Source organism: Diceros bicornis, chromosome 3 (genome assembly GCF_020826845.1).
Source record: "Diceros bicornis minor isolate mBicDic1 chromosome 3, mDicBic1.mat.cur, whole genome shotgun sequence".
NCBI classification, from domain to species: domain Eukaryota; kingdom Metazoa; phylum Chordata; class Mammalia; order Perissodactyla; family Rhinocerotidae; genus Diceros; species Diceros bicornis.
This window is the reverse complement of record NC_080742.1, coordinates 51,126,419-51,149,604: the sequence shown is the minus strand read 5'-3', so window position 1 is coordinate 51,149,604 and position 23,186 is coordinate 51,126,419. Positions and strand designations below refer to the sequence as shown.

Sequence of the window (23,186 nt, the reverse complement as noted above, 5' to 3'; positions counted from 1 at the left end):
TCTGTTGTCTAAGCCACCCAGTTTGTGGTACTTTGTTACGGCAGCCCTAGGACACTAATACAGTGACCTATGCCACCCTTCCCATAAGGAGACCATAGGTGCCTCCTGACTGCGTCCTTTAGTAAGCAAAGTGAAGAGCCTGCTGTGAAACTTCGCTGTACTGCAACATATGTAATTATAAGACAATTTCTGTATTGTAGCTATGGGTTAAAAACAGGCAAGTGTTTAAAATTTCATCTATCTCCAATTGCCCAGGTATCAGGGACTATCTTTTATTTTGAAACAAAAAAACAATCTTTACTTTAGCAATCAAGGACCTTCTTTCTCTTCCCTTTACTCTTAGACACAAGTATCGACTGTGTCAGATTCTTCCTGTGACCTGAAGAAACCCAGCCCAATGGGCAGTAAATCAAAAGGTCCTGCTGGACACCTCTCACCCAGCACAGGGTCCTCGTCCCAGGGCATGAAACCGCATCAAGATGACCACAAGCCCTCTCAGTTTCTGTGTGGCAACAGCTCTCTGAAATACTGATGCTGGCCACAAGCAGTCACACCAGATTCAAATACGCTCACACATTCAATTCTGCCAAAACTGTTCATTTCTTTGTTTAACCCATGCATTACTCTGAAGAACACGTGCTTCACCGGTTGTAAGTGAATGGTGGTGGTTACGAGGGGGAAGCATGTCTGCCCTGGGGAATTCCAGATTCTGTTTGCAGATAATGATTAGCCCCACTAAGAAGTAAAACCAAAGCAGGACTTCTTTTGATACTTGGAAAATCCCTGAGTCCAAAATATTATGCACATGTACAAACATTATGGAAAATTATACTATAAGACAAAAATCTACCACTCCAATGTAAGGCACCGGAATTATCTATTTTAAAACCAAACAAATCTATGACATTCCTATGGGGCAAAGCACTCCCTCTCTGAAGTTAACAGTAGCTGACATTTATGAAGCACAAAGAGTGACTGGCACTGACAGGCACAGTTCCCAGCCGGTTCCGTGGACTGAACTGTTTAATTCTCACAACAACCCTGTGGTAGGCACCTATACTATTCCCATTGTGAGGTGAGGAGAATGAAGCACAGATAGGTTAAGAAATGGCCCAAGGTCACAGAGGTATAAGTGGTAGAGCTGGGGATTCAAAACCAGGCAGTCTGGCTCCAACAGACTCCACCCCCTTACCAACCAACCAACCAAGCTCGACACAGGAACAAGACAAAAGGGAATCAAGTGAGTGGGGACAGGTTAAGGAGGGTGCGTGGAGGACGGGGGCGAAAGAAGAGAACAACAATTCCGTTCCAGGCCCTGGGCTGGCACTTCACACATGCTTTTCTCATTTAATTGGCATAACACCCTGAGGTAAGAATTACTCTCCCACTTGACAGATGAGACACTGAGCCTTGGAGTGACTAACGTAACCCCATAAGAGGGCACATTAGTAAGTGATGCCCCCAAACCCAGGTTTGCTCATTGCAAAAACCGGTGTTTTCCCAGCCATTTTCTCCCACAGTCGTGGTTTCAAATTGTAACTTCAGCATTATGGATGGTACAATCTGCCTTTAACAGTCAACCCAGCACTGGAGAGCAGTGGTCCTGGAGTCAAGAGTGGAGGGCATCACCCCATTCCTGCTGTTTGCTTGTCCAGAGAACCTGGTGTTTAATTAATCTCCCAGTCTGGGAGTCAGGAAGCTCAGGTTCTAGTCCCACTTCTGGCACTAACTAACTGTGTGGTTTAAGCCAAGTCCCCTGACCTCACTGGGCATCTATTTCCCTTAAGTACAAATTGGATATAAAGATGCCTGGCCTGCATATCCCACAGGGTTGATGTAAAAGGCATTATCAATAAAAGTGAATTGGCTGGGAAAACTGTAATGTGCTCCACAGCTGATTATTGCCAGCAAGGACATCATAACCAGGTCATCCCAGTAGCTACCACGGTCCAACAGGTCCACACATGCCGGCTGGGAAGGCAGTGCCAGAAGAATGATCCTGGGTGAACTTCACCCTCTCCCCTAAGAAAACTAGGCTCATGACATCCAAGGAGGTCAGGCTGGGCCTAGGCCACCCGAGCTTCCTCCAAGGCAAGCTCGCCTGTGTAAATAGGCATCAACCAGGTGATACTGGGAGGCGGAGGGAAGTTCCTCAAGAGTGAACAGCCTTGCCTCCCTCCAGGTCCCTGTACACTTGGCAAGCTGGCTGGCATTCAGCTGTGAGGGGGGCAGGGTGCCATCTGGTACAGCATCCACATCGGGTTTCACCCCCGCGTGTTACAGAATCAGGAATAGTAGCAGTGCAGCACGCACCACGTCAGGGGACAGAGGATTCAGCTGAGACAAACCCACAGGGTCCAGACTGGATGAGTGAATGGGAAGAACCTTCCACTGTTCTGAACAGACAGGAGCCCACCAGACTCTCACTAACCCCCACCCCGAGTTCCGGCCCCAGGAAGAGGAAGGGATCAGATCTGCATAACAGTGAATCACCAAGTGCTTTGGCACAATGACCCCTCCAGGAGAGGGTGGAGAAGCTCGTCTGGCAACTACCTACACAAACAGGGCAACTCCGAAGAGCAGCAAACAAACCTGTCCGGCCCCAATGCCCCTTTTGCATAAGACTGCAGTCCACAAAAACAACGTCCACGCAACACTTTTTGATTGAAGCCAATTGTTAACACTAAGGTTTGGGCCAAGAGAGAATTAAAAAGGCCTCTTGGAAGGATAAGGTGGTTTTGTGGAAATTGGTATTAAGTGTCCTTTAAGACTCCAGCGGGCCAATGGGAGCATCAGATAGGATGCTCAACCGACAGATCTCGGCGAACTTTGTTTCAAAAGGAAGTTAAGCCGAAGGGTTCGGACCCATAAACCAAAGAAAGGGAACTTGTTAGTCACTAGGTGACCGTCAGGGTACCTGTTTTCTTTATGGTAATAAGGGGTTATACAAGTTCCAAGAGAGAGGAGGATTGTTAGGTCACAGCTGGATCGTCTGCCCCCTGGCCTCGGCCTGGATACTGACCACGGCTCCTTAACCCAGGGAAGCAGCAAAAACGAACTGCCATTGGGTTAAAACACGGGCGGGGGCCGGCCGTCGCGTGAGGCCGGGAGAGTGGTTCTTAAGAGAAACGTGCATCGCCCCCGGAGGCCAAGGTCTCCTTCGGATCCTCCAGGTCGGGCACGGGTTCCAGAAACAGACATCTCAGTGTACAGGAGGTACTGAACAGATAGTGGGCAAGAAAATCACCAGCATCCCTTCCTCCCTCCCCTCCTCCGAACTCCCTTTGATAGCTGCCAAACTCAGGAGAGGTTTCCTCTACAACCAAACGGATGATTTCACCCACTTCTTTGTCAAAAACCCAAAAGCCACAGTGACGGCACTAATAGCCTTCGCTCGGATCCACAAAAAGGAGAGGCGCAGAGTCGTCCGCGAACCCGCAACCAGCCAGGGACTGAGGGTGGAAGGAGAGCGCTGGTGTGCCCCTTCCCTAGGTCCCTCACACCCTCTAGGGCTCCTGGCCAGACCCCCCCAGCACCTCGCTCGCGTCCCCAGGCTCCTGTTACCTCGCTCGCGCGTCCGCCGGCGTCCGGCACCTGAGCCGTCGGTTCCGCCGGTGCCTTCTCCTCCTCCCCGGCGGCCAAGGGGCTACTCGGAGCCGCTCGGGGGTCCCCGCCGCCCCCCGGCGCAGCCTGGCTACCGCTGTCCACGCCGGCGCCCACACCTCCGGCCGACGAGGCGGCGGCGGCGCCGAGCAGCCCGTGGGCCCCGTCGGCGTCCCCGGCCGCCACGCTGTGCACCAGCCACGCATCCACTCGGGTGCGGGGGATGAAGGGGACCCCCAGCGCGCGCACCTCCCGGAGCAGTTGGCCCTCGGGCGGCGCTGCGGGGTCGGGGTCCCGGCCCTTCGGGTGCAGTTGGTGTGCGCTCCCCCACCCTCCCGAGGCGGGCAAGGGGCTGAGAGCGTAGGCGGGGCTCGTCGGGCCGCCCCGGAGGAGCAGCAGCTCATCCCGGAGCAGGGTGGGCGGCGGGAGCAACAGGCAGAGGTCCAGGTCCAGGTCTAGGTCCAGGCGGAGCCCCGCCAAGCTCAGCAGGATGGTGAGGTGCAGGAGACCACCGCCGTCCGACCACCACGGCTTCAGGTACTTCATCTCCTGCCGCGCGCCCGCGGACACCCCTGCCGGCGCCCACAGGTCCCGGCGCTCCGGCCGCCGCTTTGGCACGTGCGGGCCCCGCGCGGCGCCGGCACCTGCCCGGAAGAGTCAGAGAAGCGAAACAATGGACCCGGGCGCCCAGCGGCCGTCGCGGGCTCCCGGGGCCGGGCACAAAGGCGCTCCCTGGGCAGCCGGCACGGTGCCTGGGCTCAGGAGAGACGGAGGACAAGCCACCTGCTCGCCCAGCCCGCTCGCCCATCCACCCTGCAACCCTGCAGCCCCGCGCCCCGGCCAGGCTCCGCCCCGGGCCGCGGGCGCCGCCGCAGGGGACACGCCCACGGCCGCCCCGGGCCCGCGCCGTGGGAGGGGCCCGCGCGGGGCGGGGCTCCCCAGCTCAAAGGCTCTTTATTCCGGGGGAACGCAAAGCTCTCTGGGAGCAGTTGTTCCGGGCGCGCAGTGTCCCCTACCTTGTGGCGGTGGGCTGGGCTGTTGTAGCTGAATGCGCGGGGTGGGAGTAGGTGGCCAGGGGTAAAGGTGGGTGGGAAGGACAGGATGTGTAGACTAGGGGAAAAGTCGAGGCATGGGCAGCATGAAAAGGGACTGCACCCACGTGAGAACACCAGGCAGGCGCAGTGCCCTCAGGAGTCTGATCCCTGGGTTCGGATCCCAGCTCTACTATCTGCCAGTCGTGTGACCTTGAATAAGTTACTTAACTTCTCTGTTCCTCAGTTCTCTTATCTGTAAAATGGGGATAAGAGTACCTGTCCAATAGGGATGTGGTGAGGTCAGGTGAAGTATTATATGTAAAGTCCAATGTTTGACATTTAGATACCACAGCTGCCATTGGGATTAAACAGCACTGCCCCCAAACCCCTGTCCTTGTCCTTTCCTGTGACCCCCATTTCTCCCCCCGCCCCCAGGGGCTCTGTGCTCGAGCGTCACAGAATCCTCACTGTTTCCTGGGGGTGCCCTGCACAATGCTTGGCCTTCCCTCATGGTCTCCTTTGCTCCTTAAGTGAGGGTTATGAGCATCAGCTCTACAGTTACCCTGTATGAGTTCGAATACCCCCTCCAGCACTTACTAGCCTGGACCTTAGACAAACTGCTCATTCTCTCTGTGCCTCAGTTTCTTCCCTGTAAAATGGGCCTAATAATAGGACCTCCCCAGCAGACCTGTTGTGAGCCCCAAATGAGATGTATGTAAAGCACCAACCACAGCACTTGGTAGGTAGGAAGTGTTCTCTGAGTATTACCCATTATTTGTATTGCCCATCCTCCAAGGCTTAACCCCAAAGATATATCCTCTGAGTTTTCACGGTTTGGAATTAATCTCTTCCCCCATCTGCTCTCCCACAGTGCTTTCTCCATATGCCGACATTGCGACACTTGGCACATTCTTCTTTGTATTGTAGTTGAGATAGATCTGATTTGCCCATTGTAAATTCTTGAGGGCAAAAAACCTGTTTGGCACACCTCTGTGCCTTCATGCTACCAAGCACTGGGCCTTGCAAATGTGGGTTTTACTAACTCTCACTCCCTTCCTTGAGGGGTAAGGGAGAAGGAGGGGATGCCCACCTGAGGGTTGGCAGTTGTGTAAGAAGTTGAGCAAGACTTGTTTTTTTTTTTTTTTTGTGAGGAAGATCAGCCCTGAGCTAACATCTGCCAATCCTCCTCTTGTTTTGCTGAGGAAGATCCATGCCCATCTTCCTCTACTTTACATGAGACGCAGCCACAGCATGGCTCGACAAGCAGTGCGTGGGTGTGCGCCCGGGATCCGAACCGAGAACCCTGGGCCGCCGCAGGGGAGTGCATGCAACCAATCACTTGCACCACCGGGCCAGCCCCAAGCAAGACTTGTTCTTAAAAGCCCCTCCCTCCACTTGGTTTTCTCCTGTTTCTTGGGGCTAGTGTGATAACTTCATACTAGGTTTTAATTTGCCTGTCGCAAGCCAGGGGAGAAGAGTCTGCTTCTGCTTTAAGCCTTGGAGGATAGGTTAGGGAGTAGTGAAGAGGCTGGAAGAGGGACAAAGAGAGATGCTCACCAGCATAGCAAGATTTGGGACAGAAGCCCTGTTGGTAGTATTTAGTCCCTGGTCAGGGGATTTGGACTGTGAGCTTGGTAAACGTCAGCTGAATTTAGGTTCTTACTGAGGACCTACTAAACTGCCTGATGCCTTGCTGGAGGCTGTGATGGATATGAAATGGAATACTTTTGCTTGGTAAGTTTATGGTTTCATTAGGGAGACTAGCTATAGATGCGTGAATCACCTAGAAACAAGGAAAAGAATGTTCTCAAATGCCAAGAATTGAGGAGATGTAAATCACTATAAAGGAAGAGCTGTAAACCAGGTGAGAACAGAGATGGTGCCTGCTTCAGGTGGTATCTTCCAGAATCTTGCACACAGTTGGTGCTCAAAAAATATTTTTTCAGTTGAATTGAGGAGTTTACATTAAGAAGTGTTTAGATGGATCTGAATAGACCAGGAGCAGGAGGGGCATTCAGACTTCCTTTATAGCATTAGTTGGAGAGGGGGCTGACTCCTCACCTTTTAAAATGTGAATTGATAGTCATAGTGTCTGTCAGAAAGCTCAATTCAAAAGTGGGGCTTAATGCTAGCTTACAGACTGGTGAAAAGGAGGACACACAAAGGCCCTTGGGGTCAAATATTAATCAGGAAACTCATAATCATTCCCACACACCCTTGACCTTAATCAAAACAAAAGTCCCATTTTTTGGAATGCAGAGAGTGGAATGAGATTAGAAGGAATGATTTCTACTTAAGTTTTTTTTTTATTATTTCTAGAATCCCTCCATCTAGGAATAGCCAAGTGAATAGTGCAAAGTCATCTGCATTTATTGAAGTCCTTAAATCAGTACTGCTCAAAGGATGGTCCAAAACTGATACCAATCCACAAACCGTTTGTATCTGGTCCAGATGAGGTAAGCAATAGAACTGAGAGTGTTTAGAAACTTTTATAGCAATTTGACATTGTTGTGACATCCATCATGTGATCAGTGGGTTTGTTTTTTATGCCTTTGTTTTTTATTTTATTTTTCTAGAAATTAATTTTTATTTATTTTACAAAAGTACTGACCTACAAGAGATTGGAAATCAAAAAAAAAAAAAAAAAGCTGGTCCTTCGCCAGGATTAGTTTGAGAATCACTGCCTTAAATGATGTTCCTGTGAGGTAGGCAAGTTCTAAGATGATTTCCAGTGCTCCCCTTTCCTCAAGTTCAGCCCTCCAGTGTGGGCTGAACCTAGTGATTTTCTTCTAACAAACAGAATATGGCAAAAGTGATGGGATGTCGTTTCCAAGATTAGGTTACAAAAGGACTCTGAGTGGCTTCTGTCTTGCTTATTGTCTTAGTCTGTTTGGGATGCTATAACAAAATACCGTAGAACTGGTGGCTTATAAACAGCAGAAATTTATTGCTCACTGTTCTGGAGACTGGAAGTCCGAGATCAGGGTGCCAGCATGGTCTGGTTCTAGCGAGGGCCCTGTTCTGGGTCCAGACTGCTGACTTCTTGTTGTATCTTCACATAGTAGAAGAGGCAAGGGAGCTTTCTCTAGGGCTTTTATAAGGGCACTAATCCCATTCATGATGGCTCCGCTCTCATGACCTCATCACCTCCCGATGGCCCCATCTCCTAATACCATCACCTTGAGAGTTAGGTTTCAACACATGAATTTTGGGGGGACACAAACATTAAGACCATAGCACTTACCCGCTCTCGCCATCTCTTGCTCTCTCCCTCTTGGAGAAAGGTGCCATCTTGTGAGCATCCCTCTGTAGAAGCCAGTAGCCAGTGAGAGCCCGAGGTTTGCCAACAGCCACTTGAGTGAGCTTAGAAGCAGATCCTTCCCCGTTGAGGTCGGAGATGACTGTAGCCCTGGCCAACTCCCTGATCGCACCTGGGGAAAGACCCCCAAGCCAGAGGACGTGTCTAAGTTACACATGGAGTCCTGAACCAGAAATGACTCTAAGATGATAAATGTTGTTTCACGGCACTAGGTTTTGGGGTATTTTGTTATGCAGCCTAGATAACAACGTATGCTGTGTCAGAGTGGACATGAGATAAGTGGAAGGAAAAACTAAAAATGCAATTGCAATTTTGCTGCCTGGTTAGTGATATATTCAATGAATAGTTTATAACTATGAAGTAACATTACAGCAGTACATTCTGGTCCCGAGATGCAAAAATCTGGCTTACTCCTTTAAATGTAAGATTGTAACTTGGCATGAAAGATAGTTACCACTAAAACATAGCCACCATTGGCTGGTATGAGGTGAGCAAAGTGCTTTCTTCCATGGCAGTTTCTTGTAAGTATCCAAATTCAGCAAGAAAGAAAACATCAGAACCTTGGCATCCCTTTTTTAGAAAGTTTCTGCTAATATTAGCCACAGGAAATTTAAATTTGTGGTAGAAATTCCAAGATTAAGCGAAATAGCCTATTAAAAGTCCAAGACAAGGGCTGGCCCGGTGGCACAAGCGGTTAAGTGTGCACGCTCCGCTGCAGCGGCCTGAGGTTTGCCAATTTGGATCCTGGGCGTGCACCAACGCACTGCTTGGCAAGCCATGCTGTGGCGGCGTCCCATATAAAGTAGAGGAAGATGGGCATGGATGTTAGCCCAGGGCCAGTCTTCCTCAGCAAGAAAAAGAGGAGGATTGGCAGATGTTAGCTCAGGGCTGATCTCCTCACACACACACACAAAAAAGTCCAAGACATAAAGTAAGATGTTAAGTTGTATTATCTAGGAGGAAGAATTAAGCATAGTTGGTTTCAAAATGTCATGAGTAGGAAGAACAGTGAAGACATTGCAATTGTTAAAGATTTTGTTTACCGTGGTTCAGTCATCAATTTAAATGGAGACGACCACCAAGAAATCAAGACCGAGACTTGGAAGAGCAGCGATGAAAGAATTAGGAAAGATCGTCAAGTGTAAGGAAGCATCATTAGAGAACAAGGCCAAGATCATCCACACCCTCGGATTCCCAGTTACTATGCACAGGTGCAAAAGCTGGACAGTGGAGAAGGCTGACAGGAAAAAAAATGGATTTGTCTGATATATGGTGTTGGAGGAGAGCTCTACAGATATCCTGGACCGCCAGAAAGATGAACGGGTGGGTCCTGGAGAAAATGGAGGCAAAAATGATATGACTATCAAAAATGACTATCGCTGGAGGCAAAAATGATAAAATTTTGGCTGTCCTACTATGGGCCATCATGAGAAGGCAGGATTCTTTGGAAAAGACAACGATGCTGGGAAAAGTAGAAAACAGCAGGAAAAGAGGAAGACCAAATGTAAGATGACTTGACTGCATAAAGGAAGCCATAGACATGAGTTTGAGTAGAGCTGTTGAGGACAGGATATGGTGGATGTCACTCATTCATAGGGTCACCAGGAGTCAGAGCCGACTCGACGGCACATAACAAGTTTCAAAACAGGCATAGTCACTAGAATTTAAATGACTCTGCAGTTGTTGAGATGTTTTGCCAAAGGCTTCTGCAAAATTGACTAATGAATGGCCTAATTTGCTATCTAGTACCAGTCTTGGTGATGATGAATCAACTGATACTTAATGAAGAGGAAGAGTTTATCCTTTTTCTCTTGTTAGTCTATAATCTTCTGAAAGTTTGACTATAAAGTTGTTTTGGACATTATAATAATGATTATCACCATCTATATGCTCAGACGTACCACTCACAATAGAAACCACGATGTACTGAACCCTACTCTGTGCTGGGCCCTTTTCACGTATAATCGTGTTTACTCCTCACGGCAACTTTATGAAGTAGGTATTACCTCCATTTTATATTGTCTAGATAAGGTCACTGAGGCTCAGGACATGGCACTCTGTGCCCAATGACATGCCCTTGGTAAATGGCAGAGTCAGAGTTCAAACCCCAATCTCTCCACTTCCAACTGCAGTCCACCCCTCCTCTGCAATGTTTAGCTTATTTATTCATTACTAATCCTCCTCCTGTGGGGGGAAGTGCACTCTCACAGCTTTTGAAAATGTAAAATCTGCTAAGTTTCAGGGGAAATGAAGTATTGGTTTTGTCCCTCTGGGTGATGCTCCTCCTTCTTGATCTTTTACACAAAAATAACCACCCTGTATTTAGGGCACCCTATCATGTTGGCTTTTAGGTGATTCTTGCACAGTTTTGATTGCTGTTGATCTATGCCGGTCTCATTTACCATCAATGACACATATTAAGCACCCATTTGGTGACAGTCATTGGGATATGGAGATGTTCCAGACAAGAGCTTGCAGTCTTATTAGGGAAGCAGGATGTGCACAGGGTGAAATTCACGCCACTGATTTGAGAGCGTGGGACTCCTCCTGAGAAATAGGTTTGTTTAAGGTCATGCCTATGCCAGGAAACTCACAAGCTAAGTGGCTTTGCTGCCTCCCACCCAGTCTCTATAGTGTGAATTGGAATTCTTACATTCAGGGGAAGGTTCCAGAGTTTGCAGTTGCTCTGTGTGTGTGTAAGGGGATTGCAGGGCACAGAAAGGGAATTAGGAAGAGAGGTAGGGAGGTCTAGGGGACATTGGAGTGAGACTGATCGGCAGGGAATGAGAAGTCCACAAGAAGTTTGCAGCATACACATTTGGGAGCAAAGGGGAACTACCATTGCCAACCTTTGTCCTGTCCATCACATCCAAAGTGCTAGACCCCTAAACTATTATGGACCTTGGTCTGTTTAACCACCCACACAAACCTAGTCAGGGTGGCTGACCACTATAACAAACACCCCCAATTCTCAGTGGCTTAACCCAGTGAAAATTTACTTCTTTCTTATTTCATAGCTCAAAAAAGGGCTTGGGATAAGGGGAGTCTGTGCTCTTTGGGGTCATTTGAGGACACAGGCCCTTTCCCTGTTTTGGCTCTGTCCTCCTCTAGGTCCTCAGTGTCTTCTCCATTCAGCTGGTGATGGAGAGCGAGAGTGAAGGCCAAGAGTGGGAGGATTTTAAGGGCGAGGCCTGGAAGTGGCCCCCATGACTTCCACTCACGTTCCATTGGCCAGAACTAAGCCACATGGCCACAACTCACTGCAAGGGAGGCTGGAAGATAGGGCCTAGCAGTGTCCTCACGGCCAAGAAGGGAGCATGGATATCTGTTTTTGGCACATCTGGTGAGCCACTGTCCCTTGGTCTTATTCTGCATTCCATTCATTCAGAAACTATTTATTCATCAGCTACTGGGTATGTAACTCTTTTGACTAAAAATATTATTTTAGCCCCTCACAGTGAATTAACACACTAATGCAGACCCAGAGCAGCTTGTTCAAGCTTGACAAGTCTAGGTGTTTAAGATGCCGCCTGGTGAGAGTGCTCAAAGCAGGTGGTGCGTATCATGGAAAGAGCTTGGGATTCCTGCATCTAATCCTAGCTTGGGCCAAGCAAGTCATTTTGGAAAGGGCGCCTACATCTCCGGACCTCGGGCCTCTCACCTGCACAGTGAGAACTTGAACTGGACAGGTGTCTAAGTTCCCGTCCTGCTTTGAGTGTCTCTGAAAGTCTTCGTGACAGTTGAGGAATTATGTTAGATTACTACCAAACCCCAGTGTTCTCACTTAACTATGAGGCTTTCAGTCCTAAGAGCACCACCACATAGCTTTGGAAAAGAAAGCAAAAGGTAATAGCCTCTACTCTTGATTAAATCTCCAGCTGGAAGAAGGATCTGAAAGGTGTCTCTCTGACTTTGAGATGCATCTTTCTTTTTTGTTAGCGCGTGTACCTGCTTGATGACATTTTGAAGGTCTACCACTCATGTTGATCTTCACTCTCCAACTTCACGCTGTTGGTTGAGAGGGAAGCAGCACGTAAGTGGGGTTGTGGGGAAAGTCACTGATCATCCACATAGTAGAAAACTCAAGCACCTGTAATTGGGAATTAATACCAATACAGTTTGCATAGGCCCGATTTATGGCTCCTTTGCTATAAGAAACTAGTTGTGAGGCCAACAACCCTGATCATTGTTTAATAAAGTTGATGGGTTTTTTATTATCTGAACTGGTGATTAGTTTAGCACCTGAATTCTCTCATTTGCTTAATCATCTCCCTCAAGCATATTTGTATTTTTGATAGCAGCTATAATGTTCTCTTTACTAATTCACATCATTAACCAATTCCTGCTTAACTGTTTCTTTGTCCTTACTGATTTTCTCTGATTCCTAGTGTTGTCTTCCTGAACTCTGGAATCTCTATCTGATCTTAACTCAGCGGCAGCTTTCTGATTGCCAAACTACAAGACAGAAGGCGCTTCCTGGGCCGTCCAGATCTGCTTCTGAGTTCGCTGTCAACCCTGCCAGCCTTCTACCCACCTTTTTAAAAGGTAAATACTAGTCAGAGTTTTTGCATGCTGAACAAAGGTTGTCTATGATATTGCAGTGGGTTAAATAGTGACCCCCCAAAATTCACATCCACCCCAAACCGCAGAATGTGACCTTAACTGGAAATAGGGTCTTTGCAGATGTAACTAAGGTAAGAATTGAGATGAGATTATACTGGATTATGGTGGGCCCTAAATCCAATGAGAGTGTTCTTATGAGAGACAGACAAGGACACGCAGACATACAGAGAAGGAGGCGATATGAAGACAGAGGCAGAGATTGGAGTGATGCAGCCATAAGCCAAGGACACCAGGAGCCACCAGAAGCTGGAAAAGGCAAGGAAGGATTCTCCCCAAGAGCTTTCAGAGGGAGTGCAGCCCTGCTGGCACCTTGATTTCAGATTTCTGGCCTCTGGAACCACATGTGAGAGATACATTTCTGTTGTTTTAAGCCACCAAATTTTTGGTGTAGTAATGTGTTCTGGCATTCCTAGGAAACTAATACAAATACGTTTTTTATTTTCCTTCCATTTTTGTTTTGTTCTTGTTGTTATATAAGAACTATTTCTTCCCTGAGTAAAGACTGGGCAATCTAGGTGCTGCCAAGTTCGTGACAACCTCAGAGCCAGGGTATGGGATGGAGTGTTCCTGAAGCAGGGAGTTACAAAGTTGGTTCAGGTAACGGGGGCAGATGGGCAGGTGGCTTGTCTTGGAGGCCACCTGAACCCTTTGCCTGGTCCCTGTATCTTAGTTTCAAGGCTCCATCTGTACCAAGCCTTATTTTGTCCCTCTCCTGTCACGCACAGCAAGGCCCCAGCAAAACGCTGCCTTAGGCTTTTGTAAGAGAAGTTGATGAAAAGTTATCGTGACTTTCTTTTTACAAACTGGAAATAACTTTTAGTTTTCTTTTTAGTTTTAGATAGAAGTGATATACGCTTGTTGTAAAACAACGCCAACAGAAAATACAGAAAGGGAACAAGAACTTACAATCACCTAGAATTCACCACCCAAAGATAGGTACTTTCTAAAATGTAATATACACATATATATTTTTATAAAAATAATTTTGCAATAATTTATACAACAAATAAATTATGTAATAATTGTTATAAAAATAATTTCTTTTTGTAACAAATTATTTTTTGTAACTGCTTTTTAAAAACCACTTATACTGATGACATCTTCCATATAAACAAACATAGCTTCACATCGTCATCTTTATAGGCTGCAAAATATCCCATAATATGGATGTAAGCTTCACATTGTCGTCTTTATAGGCTGCAAAATATCCCATAATATGGATGTACGTTGATTTAGTTAAGCAGTTTGCTACTAATAAATGTTTAGGTTGTTGTTAAGTTTTCACTATTATGAACAACTCTGTGATAACCTGTAATACATATTTTTGGGCACATATCTGATTATTTACATAGTATAAATTCCCCAAAATTTCTGAGTCAAAGAATATAAACTTTTGGGGAGAGTTAGACATATTCTGCCAATTGCTTTCTAGAAAAGACTATATATGGTAACAGTATATCCTAATTTTGAATTTCAGTAAATAGTCCTTCATTTTCTGAGTAAAACTAATATAACCTTGCTATTCTTAACATCTAGATTAGAAACAATCTTTAAACAAAGTATTGTATAGTAATTTGAATTATTTTGGAGAGCCTTTTTCTTCAGTTGTCTCCCCTCTCCCTTTCTATCTCATTTCTGTTTGAAAGTGCTTTGTGATCACATGGATTATTTACTACTTTGTGACTTTTACAAGCATGAATTAACCACGAACGTGACTCTCCCTGACGTATGTCTTTTTGAATTCAGTGACAAGTGCATTTTCTCAATTCTATTGAACTGTATCTTTCCAAACCTTCAGGATTGCCAAAATGAGTTAGGAAGAAACAGGATCTGGATCTTTTTCCTACAAAAGTGTCAATATTTGCTAAAACAAAGAGCAGGGGGTACCCCCAATGGAATGCCATCTGTCCTTGTCTTTGAGAGCCTGCCAGAAAATCTTTTCACAGCCAAGAGATGATTATTTGGCGTAACTGATACTGAAATTCAGCAAGATGGCTTACAGATCAGAAACTGGCTAATGTAAAGAGGTATTTTGCTATGTGAAAACTGGAAGTATAGAAATGTGTTTCATTTTAGAAACTATAAACTAGGGATTACTTACTTTACCAAAGTATTTCCCACAGGAATCTTTTTTTTTGGTGAGGAAGATTCACTCTGAGCTAACTCTGTTGCCAATCTTCCTCTTTTTTTGCGTGAGGAAGATTGGCCCTGAGCTAACATCTGTGCCAATCTTCCTCTATTTTGTATGTGGGTCGCTGCCACAGCATGCCTTGATCAGTGGTATGGGTCCGCGCCTGGTATCCAAACCTGTGAACCAGGGCTGCTGAAGCAGAACACGCTGGACTTAACCAGTACGCATGGGGCTGGCCCCCCATAGGAATCTTTTCATCAACAGGATCACCTAGTTGGTTTAAATATTCAGATCATTAACAAGTCATTTTGTTGCATGCCTTCTAAGAAGTGAGCAACTGATGAGACATAATTCCCCTCTTATGGTTCCATTATTTCAACCATGCTGTTTCTTAAGCAAATAAGCTCACTACTTTCTTCTATTACGTATGGAAACTCAGTTCTGTTGCAGTTTTAGGGTGGAGGCATAACACACAAGGCCCAGTTTCTGAAGTATGGTCAGTTGCCCGATCTGAGTTCCAGAGGACAGTCTTAGCTACCTGGGTTCCCTTGGAGAAAACCCAGATTCCTTTCACCAGCAACCTGAAGATTAATTCAAGAGGTCATCTTGGGTAGGAGTGAAATTCTTTAAAATACATTCGGCAGCTTTCAGGGTCCCGTTCTCCTCCTACAGAGTATTGCTCAGTGGGATGTTTGCCACTCAGAATTTCTAATCCATCTGTGTCTTGTCCAGCTCTCCCCTGAAAATAAATCTATTTGGGGACCTCAAACAATCTGTAAAGTCTGACTCCACAACATTTTTATGACCCCAAAACACCCCATCCAGCTAAGTCATTTCTTCCAAGTTTATTTCCAGCAGATGCTGCCACTGCTCAGCTGGACCTTCATGTAATCTTGCTCTTCTCAGGAAAAGAGCAGTCATCCCAGCCTCCACAGAGCTCTAGGCCGGCTCCTCCAGCCGTGCCTCCCGAGGGTCGGGGTGGACTAGGAGTGCGGGTCTCCTCTCACTGCAAGGCGTTTGGCTGCCCTGCAGACGTCTTGGCCCAGTTTGGCCAGGTCCAGCTAGACCGGGAGGGTCTTGGCCCGTATGGAAACACATATTTCAGCTCCCATGGGCATGTTTACCTAAACGGTTTTTGGTATGGACTAAATTAATTCATTCAATAAATATTTAATGAGTACCTACTGTGTGTCAGGCATTGTTTTGAGAACACTGTTCTGTGAATAAAACAAAGCCCAGGTCTAATGGAGTTTTGCAGTCCACTTGGAGCAGACAGACAATAAACAGTAATTTGTCAGGGAGTGATAAATGCTTAAAAAAATAAAAAAGTTGGGCCGGCCCTGTGGCTTGGCAGTTAAGTGTGCCGCTCTGCTGCTGGCTGCCCGGGTTCGGATCCCGGGCGTGCACTGACGCACCGCTTCTCCGGCCATTCTGGGGCCGCGTCCCACATGCAGCAGCTGGAAGGATGTGCAGCTATGACATACAGCTATCTACTGGGGCTTTGGGGGAAAAAAAAAAATAAATAAAATCTTTAAAAAATAAATAAATAAATAAAAATAAAAAAGCAGGGGAAAAGGAATAAAGAGGAGGAGAGTGATGGTATGTGGATGGGTGCACCCACCTGTGTTACGTGAGAAGGTGGGTAGGGAAAGCCTGATCTGAAGGAGGTGAGGGAGAGAACCACACAGTTAGCTGAGGGAGAGAGTATTCCAAGTAGTGAGGCAGTAAGTTCAAAGGCCCTGAGGCAAGAGAGTACCAGCTGTGTTCAAGGAATAGCGGGGGGTGGGGGTAGGGTGGGGGGGCTGCGGGGGTGTGCAGTGCAGCAGGAAGGGAGAGCGGTATCAGTGCCAAGTCATACTGGACATCACAGACCATGGCAAGGAATTTGTATTTTACTCTGAGTAGGATGGGGAGCTGTTAGAGGATTTTGAAAAGAAATTAATACATGCCAAAGTACATACTTATCAGTAGCTACTTCAAATGTCAAAGGACTAAATGCTCCAATTAAAAGGCATAGAGTGGCTGATTGGATTAAAAAACAAGACCCATATATACGCTGCATACAAGAGACACACTTCAGACCTAAAGACACTCACAAACTGAAAGTGAAGGGATGGAAAAAGATACTCCACGCAAATGACAATGAAAAGAAAGCTGGAGTAGCAAGCAGTACTCATATCAGACAAAATAGACTTTAAAACAAAAACTGTAGAAAGAGACAAAGAAGGGCATTACATAATGATCAAGGGAACAATCCAACAAGAGGATATAACACTTGTAAATATCTATACACCCAATGTAGGTGCAATTAAATATATAAAGCAATTATTAACAGACATAAAAACAGAAATAGACAGTAACACAATAATAGTAGGGGCCTTTAACACTCCACTTACACCAACAGATAGATCATCCAAACAGAAGATCAATAAGGAAACATTGGACTTAAATGATACACTAGAACAGATGGACCTAGTAGATATATACAGAGCATTCCATCCAAAAACCGAAGAATACACGTTCTTTTCAAATGCACATGGAACATTTCTCCAGGATTGATCACATATTAGGCCACAAAACAAGTCTCCATCAATTTAAGAAGATTGAAATAATACCAAGCATCTTTTCTGACCACAACGGTATGAAATTAGAAATCAACTATAGGAAGAAAATCAGAAAAGCCACAAATACGTGGAGATTAAACAAAATGCTACTGAACAACGACTGGGTCAATGAAGAAATCAAAGAAGAAATCAACAAATACCTGGAGACAAATGAAAATGAAAATACGACATGCCAGAATTTATGGGATATAGCAAAAGCAGTTCTAAGAGGGAAGTTTATAGCAATACAGGCCTATCTCAACAAACAAGAAAAATCTCAAATAAACAATCTAACAATGCACCTAAAGGAACTGGAAGAAGAAGAACAAAGTCCAAAATCAGTAGAAGAAGGGAAATAATAAAAATCAGAGCAGAAATAAATGAAATAGAGACCAAAAAAAAAAAAAGAAAAAATTAATAAAACCAAGAGCTGGTTCTTTGAAAAGATAAACAAAATTGACAAACCTTTAGCTAGACTCACCAAGAAAAAAAGAGAGAAGGCAGAAATAAGTAAAATCAGAAACGAAAGAGGAGAAATTACAAGAGACACCTCAGAAATACAAAAGATTATAAGAGACTACTATGAAAAGCTATATGCCAACCAATTCGACAATCTGGAAGAAATGGATAAATTCTTAGAATCATACAACCTTCCAAAACTGGATCAAGAAGAAGTAGAGAATTTGAATAGACCAGTCACCAGTAAGGAGATCGAAACAGTAATCAAAAACCTCCCCAAAAATAAAAGTCCAGGACCAGACGGCTCCCCTGGTGAATTCTACCAAACATTCAAAGAAGACTTAATACCTATCCTTCTCAAACTCTTCCAAAAAATTGAGGAGGGGGGGAAGCTCCCTAACTCATTCTACGAAGCCGACCTTACCCTGATACCAAAACCAGACAAAGACAACACAAAAAAGAAAATTACAGGCCAATATCACTGATGAACATTGATGCAAAAATCCTCAACAAAATACTAGCAAATCGCATACAACAATATGTTAAAAAGATTATGCACCATGATCAAGTGGGATTTGTTCCAGGTATGCATGGATGGTTTAACATTCGCAAATCAATCAACGTAATACACCACATTAATAAAATGAAGAATAAAAATCACATGATCATCTCAATAGATGCAGAGAAAGCATTTGACAAGATACAGCATCCATTTATGGTAAAAACTCTGAATAGAATGGGTGTAGAATGAAAGTAAGAAATGTAATAAAGGCCATATGTGACAAACCCACAGCTAATATCATCCTCAATGGTGAAAAACTGAAAGCTATCCCTCTAAGAACAGGAACCAGACAAGGATGCCCACTGTCACCACTCCTATTTAACATAGTACTGGAAGTCCTAGCCAGAGCAATCAGGCAAGAGAAAGAAATAAAAGGGATCCAAATTGTAAAGGAAGAAGTGGAACTGTCACTATTTGCAGATGACATGATTTTATATATAGAAAACCCTAAAGAATCCACCAGAAAACTTTTAGAAGTAATAAACGAATATGGTAAAGTTGCAGGATACAAAATCAACATACAAAAATCAGTTGCATTTCTATACATCACCAACAAAGTAGCAGAAAGAGAAATTAAGAATACGATCCCATTTACAATTGCAACAAAAAGAATAAAATACCTAGGAATAAACTTAAGCAAAGAGGTGAAAGAGCTGTACACGGAAAACTATAAAACATTGCTGAAAGAAATTGAAGAAGACCAAAGAAATGGAAAGCTATTCCGTGCTCTTGGATTGGAAGAATTAACATAGTTAAGATGTCCATACTTCCTAAAGCAATCTATAGATTCAATGCAATCCCTATCAAAGTTCCAACAACATTTTTCACAGAAATAGAACAAAGAATCCTAAAATTTATATGGAACAACAAAAGACCCCGAATAGGTAAAGGAATCCTGAGAAAAAAGAACAAAGCTGGAGGTATCACACTCCCTGATTTCAAAATATACCACAAAGCTATAGTAACCAAAACAGCATGGTACGGGCACAAAAACAGACACACAGATCAATGGAATAGAATCGAAAGCCCAGAAATAAACCCACACATCTATGGACAGCTAATCTTTGACAAAGGAGCCAAGAACATACAATGGAGAAAAGAAAGTCTCTTCAACAAATGGTGTTGGGAAAACTGGATAGCCACATGCAAAAAATTGAAAGTAGACCCTTACCTTACACCATACACAAAAATTAACTCCAAATGGATTAAAGACTTGAATGTAAGACCTGAAACTATGAAACTTCTAGAAGAAAACATAGGCAGTACGCTCTTCGACATCGGTCTTAGCAACATATTTTCAAGCACCATGTCTGACCGGGCAAGAGAAGCAATAGAAAAAATAAACAAATGGGACTACATCAAACTAAAAAGCTTCTGCACAGCAAAGGAAACCATCAACAAAACGAAAAGACAACCTAACAATTGGGAGAAGATATTTGCAAACCATACATCTGATAAGGGCTTAATCTTCAAAATATATAAAGAACTCATGCATCTCAACAGCAAAAAAGCTACCAACTGAATTAAAAAATGGGCAAAAGACCGAACAGACATTTCTCCAAAGAAGATATACAAATGGCCAATAGACACATGAAAAGATGTTCAAAATCATTAACTATCAGGGAAATGCAAATCAAAACTACAATGAGATATCACCTCATGCCTGTCAGAATGGCTATAATTAACAAGACAGGAAACAACATGTGTTGGAGAGGATATGGAGAGAAGGGAACTCTCATACACTGCTGGTGGGAGTGCAAACTGGTGCAGCCACTATGGAAAACAGTATGGAGATTCCTCAAAAAATCAAGGATAGAACTACCATATGATCCAGCTATTCCACTGCTGGGTATTTATCCAAAGAACTTGAAAACACCAATTTGCAAAGGTACATGCACCCCTGTGTTCATTGCAGCGTTATTCACAATAGCCAAGACTTGGAAGCAACCTAAGTGCCCATCAAGGGATGAATGGATAAAGAAGATGTGGTATATACACACAATGGAATACTACTCAGCCATAAGAAACGATGAAATCCAGCCATTTGTGACAACATGGATGGACATTGAGGGTATTATGCAAAGTGAAATAAGTCAGAGGGAGAAGGTCAAATACCGTATGATTTCCTTCATTAAGTAGTAGATAATAACAACAATAAACAAACACATAGAGACAGAGATTGGATTGGTGGTTACCAGAAGGGAAGGGGGGAGGGAGGAGGGCGAAAGGGACAATTTGGCACATGTGTGTGGTGATGGGTTGTAATTAGTATTTGGGTGGTGAACATGATGTAATCTATGCAGAAATAGAAGTATAATGATGTACACCTGAAATTTATACGATGTTATAAACCAATGTTACTGCAATAAACAAAAAAAAAAAAGAAAAAAGAAAAGAAATTAATACATGCCAAACACTTAAAACACTGCACACAGTAAGTACTCAAAAAATGCTAGCTCTTATTTTTACTTTCCTTGACTCTAAAGGTGATCTCCTTTTATAAGAATAGTGTTTTCTTTTCTAAGATATGGCAGAAAGGATGGAAAGCAAATGTAAAAATCCTGATCTCACAATTTTTAGGTCCAATTTTAGCATCCTATATCCATAACAGGTTTGATTATTAGAAAATTACCCCATGTTCAAGATTTAAGGTCCTTCTTTTTCATTCTGCTGCTCAGCAATGTATTTTTTTAAAAACTTCTTATAATGGACATTTTCAAATTTAATACAAAGTTAGACAGGACACCCAGCTTCAGGCAAGTATCAATTCATGGCTAACCTTGTTTCTTCTATGCTGCCCTCTGTTTTCCTCCCCTTCCTTACACTGAACCACTTTACGGCAAATCCCCGACATATCTTTTTTTTTTCCTTTTTTTTTTTTTTTTTTGTGAGGGAGATCAGCCCTGAGCTAACATCCGTGCTAATCCTCCTCTTTTTGTTGAGGAAGACCGGCTCTGAGCTAACATCTATTGCCAATCCTCCTCATTTTTCTCCCCAAAGCCCCAGTAGACAGTTGTATGTCATGGTTGCACATCCTTCTAGTTGCTGTATGTGGGATGCGGCCTCAACATGGCTGGAGAAGCAGTGCGTCGGTGCGCGCCCGGGATCCGAACCTGGGCTGCCAGCAGCAGAGCCTGCGCACTTAACTGCTAAGCCACGGGGCCATCCCCCAGACATATCTTTTTATCCATGAATGCTTCAATATGTGTCTCTACAATCTTTCTTTTTTGCATTACCATAATACCATTATCATACCTACAAATTTAACAATAATATCATCAAAAATCCAGTCAGTAATTGAATTTCCCTGGTTGTCTTATTAATGCTTTTTAAAAACAGTTGATTTGTTTAAATCAGAATCCAAACATGGTCATAATTTGCATTTGGTTAATGGGTCTTGTAAATCTTTTAAAATCTGTTCACTTTTCCTTTATTTTTCTTTTCATTTATTTGTTGAAGAAATCTGGTCATTTGTTCCCTAGATGTCCCTCATTTTGGATTTTGCTGAATGCATCCCCATGCAGTTGTTGCCTGTGGTCATTTTTCCTATAAACTGGTAGTTGGTTCTAGAGACATAATCAGGTTGGATTTTTTTGGCAAGACTGCCTCATAGGAGGTGCTGCGAGCCTCCTGTTGCAGCCCGTCAGGAGGCACGTCCTGCCTTGCTGCTCTCTCTCGTTGTGGTAAGATACACATAACATCAAATTTACAAATTTAGCCATATTAACATGTATAGTTCAGTGGCATTTAGTGCCTTCACGATGTTGTGCAACCATCACCATTATCTAATTCCAGAATTTTTCCATCATCTCAAAAATAAACCCGGTACCCATTAAGTAATCACTCCTCATCTCCCCTCCCCCCAGTCCCTAGCAGCCACTAACCTGCTTTTTGTGTTTACTGATCTTTCTATTTTGGATATTTCATATAAGTGGAATCATATAATATGTATCCTTTGGTGTTTGGCTTCTTTCACTTGGTATAATGTTTTAAAGGTTCAACCACCTTGGAGCATGTATCAGTACTTCCCCCCTTTTTGTGTGTATGTGAGGAAGATTGGCCCTGAGCTAACAGCTAACATCTGTTGCCAATCCTCGTCTTTTTGCTTGAGGAAGATTGTCCCCGAGCTAACATCTGTGCCAGTCTTCCTCTACTTTGTATATGGGATGCCACCACAGCATGGCTTGATGAGCGGTGTGTGGGTCTGTGCCTGGGACCTGAACTCACAAACCCTGGACCGCTGAAGCAGAGCGCACGAACCTAACCACTCTGCCACTGGGCCAGCCCCAGTACTTTACTCCTTTTAATGGCTGAATAATATTCCATTGCAGGGATATACCGCATTTTGTTTTATCCATTCATCAGTTGATGGACATTTGGGTTGTTTCCATCTTCTCACTATTGTGACTAGTGATGCTAACATTCAAGTCCACGTTTTTACTTGAATGCCTGTTTCATATTCTTTTGGGTGTATACCTAGGAGCGCCTCTCTTTCTGTGATGTTAGGACTCATCAGTGGTTTCCCTTGGTGTCAGTCTGATTCATACATGATAATGTTCCCTGTGGGCCTTTCATCTACGGATTTTAGCCATCGTTGATGACCACTGCCTATTCCAATAGGGTTCCAACAGCATGCTTTTCACAGAGGTTAAGGTGGTCTAACCATTTTATTTTACTTTCAGTTAACATTAAAGCAGCACTGTTCTGGGCAACCACATTCATGCGATTTTCTGAGGGGAAGAAAAAGGGAGAGGGGGGATTGGTGACCAAAAAGTGTGGGGAAAGCGGCGTACAATGGACCCCTCTTGCTGCAGATCCCAGTGTCCACTCACATATTAAGGCCCCTGGGAAG

The 23,186-nt window shown here is 44.4% G+C and overlaps 1 protein-coding gene and 1 long non-coding RNA gene across 2 annotated transcripts in view; one reads left to right on the top strand and one right to left on the bottom strand.

Annotated features, from left to right (window-relative positions):
* NFE2L3 (NFE2 like bZIP transcription factor 3) overlaps nt 1-4,411 on the bottom strand; it is a 33,311-nt gene extending 28,900 nt beyond the window's left edge. The window contains exon 1 of the mRNA XM_058527384.1: nt 3,565-4,411. Coding sequence (XP_058383367.1) covers nt 3,565-4,149 — 585 coding nt within the window. The 5' untranslated portion in view covers nt 4,150-4,411. The remainder of the gene's footprint in view (nt 1-3,564) is intronic.
* A 313-nt stretch (nt 4,412-4,724) lies between these two features.
* LOC131395535 (uncharacterized) lies at nt 4,725-13,731 on the top strand. Its single transcript, XR_009216368.1, has 3 exons — nt 4,725-7,093; nt 11,896-11,989; nt 12,345-13,731. It is a non-coding gene; the product is annotated as an uncharacterized LOC131395535 (long non-coding RNA).
* Nucleotides 13,732-23,186: the final 9,455 nt, after the last annotated feature.